Source organism: Ornithorhynchus anatinus, chromosome 7 (genome assembly GCF_004115215.2).
Source record: "Ornithorhynchus anatinus isolate Pmale09 chromosome 7, mOrnAna1.pri.v4, whole genome shotgun sequence".
NCBI lineage: Eukaryota > Metazoa > Chordata > Mammalia > Monotremata > Ornithorhynchidae > Ornithorhynchus > Ornithorhynchus anatinus.
In genome coordinates this window covers 54448222-54454221 of record NC_041734.1, presented here as the reverse complement: position 1 = coordinate 54454221, position 6000 = coordinate 54448222, and the positions used below count along the sequence as shown (strand labels likewise).

Sequence of the window (6000 nt, the reverse complement as noted above, 5' to 3'; positions counted from 1 at the left end):
TTCTGTCATCTATGCACTGGGACCTGTGACCTTTGGGCATTTGAGATTTGCCCCGCCCTAAACCCCAAAGCACCTATGTACAGATCTTCAAATTATATACCATAAATTACTTATTTATATTAATATCTGTTTCCCCTTCTAGGCTGTAGAAGGTAATCACTGTGGGCAGGGGACATGTTTGCTAATTCTGTCATATCGTACACTCCCAAGCACTTGGTTCTGTACTTTCCATATGGTGAGCCTTCAATAAATAGCATTGCTGACATATGTTCCTGCCCATTCTCAGGATCACAAAATTTCCCCTAAACAGTGACATATTTGATGCCCCTTTATACCAGGAAAGTTCACTCAGTGATCTTGGGGGCAGGGACTTTGTAGTCTTCCATCGTAATGCCCACCAGCCCCATCTAGCATCGTGCTCAAAAAAATTGCCGTGCCCGTGGACAATCAAGTCGATGAAAATAATAATTGTGGCATTTGTTAAGCGCTTACTATGTGCCAGGCACTGCTCTAAGCGCTAGGGTAGATACAGGTTGCCCCATGTGGGATTCACAGTCTTCATCCCCATTTTACAGATGAGGTAACTGAGGCCCAGAAAAGGAAAGTGACTTGCCCAAAGTCACACAGCTGACGAGTGGCAGAGCCTGGATTAGAACCCATCACCTCAGACTCCCAAGCCCATGCTCTTGCCTCTAAGCCACGATGCTTCTCTATTTTCTAAATATCCAAGATATGATAAATATCCTGGAATCTAGAATGGGAAGCAGCATGGTGTAGTGGATTGTGCACGAGTTTGGAAGTCAGAAGGTCATGGGTTCTAATCCCAGCTCCGCCGCTTGTCTGCAGTGTGATCTTGGACAAGTTACTTCACTTCCTTGTGCCTCAGTTCCCTCATCTTTAAAATGGGGACGGAGACCGTGAACCTCACGTGGGACAGGGACTATGTCCCACCCAATTTGCTTGTATCCACCCCAGTGCTTAGTATAGTGCCTGGCACATAGAAAACGCTTAACAAACACTATAATTATAACTGTCATTATTATGATTATAATAATAATGATGTTGGTCTTTGTTAAGTGCTTACTATGTGCAGAACACTGTTCTAAGCGCTGGGGTACATACAGGGTAATCAGGTTGTCCCACGTGAGGCTCATAGTTAATCCCCATTTTAAAGATGAGGTAACTGAGGCACACAGAAGGTAAGTGACTTGCCCACAGTCACACAGCTGACAAGTGGCAGAGTTGGGATTCAAACTCATGACCTCTGACTCCCAAGCCCATGCTCTTTCCACTGAGACAAGCTGCTTCTCTGTTTCAGGTCCTTTAAATCCACACAAACTAGATAAAATCTGAAAAAAATATTATTTTGCTATTTGAAGTTTGCTATTTTAAATGAAAATAACCTAACTATACAATGTGATACGTAAAGCCAAGAACTAAATTTACCCACGGTAAATACGAATTGTCAGTATATTGCTTTTATAAAAAATTTCCTAGTTGTATTTGTGAAAGCATATCATATACCGTTGTACAAGTGGTATCATAATTTCCACAAGAATTTCAAAAAAATTAAAGGGGTTTAAAATATATTTTGATCCATGACAATGCTAAATTAAATTAAGCTGCAATGGAAATCATTTAACATGAAAAAACATGTCAATACAAGAATTAACAAATTCAAAAAAAATTAACTATTGAATTTTAAAATTAAATGAGAACACTTTTCTTGGCAAGATGACCCGAATTTTAGAAGGTGGATTTAAAAATGATTTAAAAGGATATCCAAATGAATTAGATTGTATCTTTGAAATTAAAAACATCATAGCGAAATTCTGATAATCATTTACAGGTCAGATTTTTCAACTTTAAAAGAACAGCCTTGCGGTACCATGGCCTTATGGAAAGTGCATAGACCTGGGCATCAGAAGATCTGGGCTCTAAACCTGGGCTCTGCGACTCGCCTGCTGTGTGACCTTGGACAAGCCACTTAACGTCTCTGTACCTCGGTTCCTCCATCTGTAAAATGTGGGGATTCAATACCTGTTCTGCCTCCTGCTTAGACTAGGAACATCATATGAATGAGGGACTGTGTCCCCCCTGATTATACTGCATCTACCCCAGCGCTTCATACAGTGCTTGGCACATAATATGTGCTTAACAAATGCCATAATTATAAATATTTAAAAACCTCTGAGCCCCAGTTTATGGAAATGATGTAACTATATAAAAACTATGGCACATTGAAGCCCATTTAGAGTTGACATCTCACAATAAGAGACTATTCAGAGACTACCAATAAGATAGATTTAATCATTTTTTCCAAAGAATCAATCAATCAGTGGTTTTTATCTATCACTTACTGTACTAAGCTCTTGGGAGACACTGCTTGACACGGTCCCTGCCTATGAGGAGTTTACAATCTTTCTATTTTTCTCTTTTTTGGGGGAGGTACAGCCAGGGTGGTGGCTGGGCTCGGTGGAAGGAGCCCGGACTTGGGAGTCAGAGGTCATGGGTTCGTATCTCCGCTCTGCCACTTGTCAGCTGTGTGATTGTGGACAAGTCACTTCACTTCTCTGTATCTCAGTTACCTCATCTGGAAAATGGGGATTAAGCCTGTGAGCCTCACATGGGACAAACTGATTACCCTGTATCTACCCCAGCGCTTAGAACTGCGCTCTGCACATAGTAAGCGCTTAACAAATACCGACATCATCATTATTATAGATAAGGAAGAATAAAAACACACACATTGCATTGATGTTTATATATATGCCAGAATTGCAGTAGAGCTTCAAATCCTTATGAATATAGGTAGCAGAGTTGAAATTATTTTAAGCTTTTGTATCGAAACAAAGTTCAGATTCAATGTGACCTGCCGGTCCAACCCATCTGGCAACAAAGTGCCACCCCAGGACCAGTGATCATGGGACTCTGGCTCCAAATGGTCAGCAAACTTGGGATGGAGACCCCGGCTTTCTGGTGGGACAAAAGTAAGCTAGGGTGGACCAACCCAGCCCACTTCAGCTGGACTTTCTTCCTCCCCTCCACCATCTCACCTCCTGCTAGCCCACATTCCAACCAGAAAAATTCCTAGAAAGCTAGGGTCCTTGCATCCTACTTTCACTGGGTCAGAGGCAGACATTTTGTGGGTATTGGCCCTAGGCAACGCATCAATATAAAACCAGTCTAGCTCAATGAGTGGAGATGAGCCACAGAATGGCAGGGATTGGAGGGTTGATGGGAAAGTCTGGTGACAGACTACAAAATAAGCATTTGATTCCTTGTACATATTTTTAAAAAGCAAGCACCAAAATATTGGTCTTATATGGTCTTATTGGAACCAAAAGCATCTCAATTAATTCAGTTGTATATATTGAGTGCTTATTGTGGGCAGAGGACTGTACTAAGCACCTTAACACTATACTCAAACTACTTAAAGTGCTGTTCATGAGGAATAATGCCTGAAGAGCAATCATGTGGCCTATTGTAGAGAGCCTATAGAAGATTAACCAAGATTTTATCATTTTTATATTCTGAGGCTATCTCCTCATCGCATTGCTGAATGCGGGAAATTATTTACATTTGGATCTGATCCCATTGCAGCACCTTTTTTGTGATATTTATAGTTCTTTAAAGGCAATATCTGGTAATCATCCTCAAAATTGTTTCTCATGATGTTTTGCATTTAGTGCTCTCAAAATTTCCCCTCCGCTGGAGCAGTGTCATGTTTTCAGTTCAGCTGACCTTTACTTCAAGGTCCAGATGAACTTTCCTTCAGTGAAGTATGAAGAGCAGACGGTAACTTTGTGCTCCAGGGCACGTCCATGAAGTTTTGGTCTCTTTGATATTGACTGACTTGCCAGATACATTAAGCAGTGGCATATCTGAACACGGTGAAATGGGAAGGGAAAGCCCTTGGGTTGTCAGGATTCTTCAAAAGATAGGCAACAAATACTTATCTGTCTTCAGAGCACCGAGAAGAAAATGTTTATGAAATAATTTCCTCCAGTTACCAGGTTCTCTCAATCGGCAGTTTTATTTCCTGCACTTTTCCAGTTTACTTTGTAAATAGTAATTTGGAAACAAGTCCAAAGACAAGTGATTAATACCATAAATAGCTGGAATGTGTGCACTGCAGAGCATCTGCTCAGAGCCTGATTAGCCAGACAGTGTGCAAGGTTCCTTCCTGGATTCTTGGTCTAAAATGGTAGTGGGAAGTCAAGGGGGGGGAAAAGTACAATATTCTTAACAGGGGGAAGATTTCTTAAGAAATATATAAGGGAGAACAGAAGAGGTTTTGTGGTGCCTGAGGTGGGGAAAGGTGTGAAGGGGAGATAGGAGTTAAGTGTAGGTATATTTTAAAATATTACAAAAGTGCAATTGGAAAATAAGCCATTGAAAATCAATCCTTTTAGGACCTGTATGTTACAGGCTTTGATTGATGATATCTAATTTAGCTAGTATCTAAAGTATAAGGTAAGTGAAAAAAAATTTGTCTTAAAAATGCCAATGTCTTAAAAGGTAGAGGTAAAAAACGTTAACATGAAGAAAGTACTTTGTCATTTTCAAAAAATTAAAAGGAAAATACAAAAGCAAAGAGGTGGGGGCGTGGGGAAAACGGTGTCAAATTTGGCCATTACAATATTCTACTGGTAGATTCTGTAGTTCAGGCCTGAGATATAGTGCTGTATTTTAAAGAAGGCACATTCCATGAAGCTAATTAGCTGTCTACAATAAAAATAGAGTTATTCTCTTCCTGAGAAATCATCAAAGATTGCTCCTCATGCAGACCCGGCAGCGACTGATTATCTTCTCGAGTTCCCCAGCTTTCACAGTTGCTGGAATAGGCTTTCTGAAGGTTAAAAAAAAAGATAGAAAAAATTATATATTGCTTTTTTTAGAGATCAGAGGAATAAATTTACTAGGTTCAAACCTCTTGCATAAATAACTCTTACTGGGTGTTTTCTTTTAATTTTCATATACTGTATTTTTGGTAATTATATTTTTTACTATTTATACTGTTCTTCATAATGTTATTCTAAAGTTAGTTCAAAGCATCCTCAAACTTCAGAAGAAGTAGTTTATTCAAAAGTTGTTCACAAAGCAAAATTATGTACATATTTTAAAGGTTACCTCCACTTCCAAGAAACTTCTATATTAGATATGAAAATAGTGTAATTTGGGATTCAAATTTTGGCAAATGGGAATCTGAAGAATACATACTTAAGTAACACCTTAATTTATACACTTTATTAAGATGAATTTGTTTATTGAGTTGATAGCATTTATTATTTTTGTTTTCCAGTTGAGAAAACTGAGGTATCAAGAAGTTCACGGACATGGTGTGGTCATTCGGTGTAAACTGTGAGGAAATAGGATTTGAATGTATTAATCTTCAAATGTTCCACTTCTGTCTTAACCACTCCAGACTGCTGCTTCTTGTTTTAATGACTATTAACTACAAATGATTAAAACATCAAACTAAAAATACTGTTAAAAATACGCTCAGACAATCAGAGTGCTCTGTGGGTGAACATAGGAGGAGTGACAGGACTGGATAATTGTTTTCTGTGAATTGTTTAAGTATTTCATTGATGAGCATCAAGAGTAGGGATAAGAGAAGCTGTGGTTCACACCAAGTTTGTGAATTGCTGAAATATTAAAATGCCAATTATTCCATTTTACTTGGAACCAACAATCCTTCCTACAGTAACTTTTTTTCATAATAAAATATTAGTTTTTGGTTCTTTTACTGCTTTCCTGGTGCCTGTGTGGTTCCCTCCACCACCTTCTCTCCGCTGCTTTACTATCCCTAACTGCCCACTGACAGCTAAGGAAGTGGCTGCTATCTTTGACATGCATAAACAGAACCCAGACGCAGCAAGAAATTCCTTCTGTTCTGCTGAGTGGGACAGGAAAGGATGTGGAAGAGCTAAAAGGCCCCTTACTCATCAAAAATTCTCCCAATTTCTCAGCTGAAGGGCACAAATCGCTTGCCTA

At 39.2% G+C, this 6000-nt stretch overlaps 1 protein-coding gene across 2 annotated transcripts in view; it reads right to left on the bottom strand.

The window, feature by feature from the left end:
• Window positions 1–3964: 3964 nt before the first annotated feature.
• Window positions 3965–6000, bottom strand: part of COL4A3 (collagen type IV alpha 3 chain) — a 133851-nt gene continuing 131815 nt past the window's right edge. For both annotated transcript variants that reach the window (XM_029069198.2, XM_029069197.2), the window contains one exon: window positions 3965–4852. In XM_029069198.2, coding sequence (XP_028925031.1) covers window positions 4768–4852 — 85 coding nt within the window. In that variant the 3' untranslated portion in view covers window positions 3965–4767. The remainder of the gene's footprint in view (window positions 4853–6000) is intronic.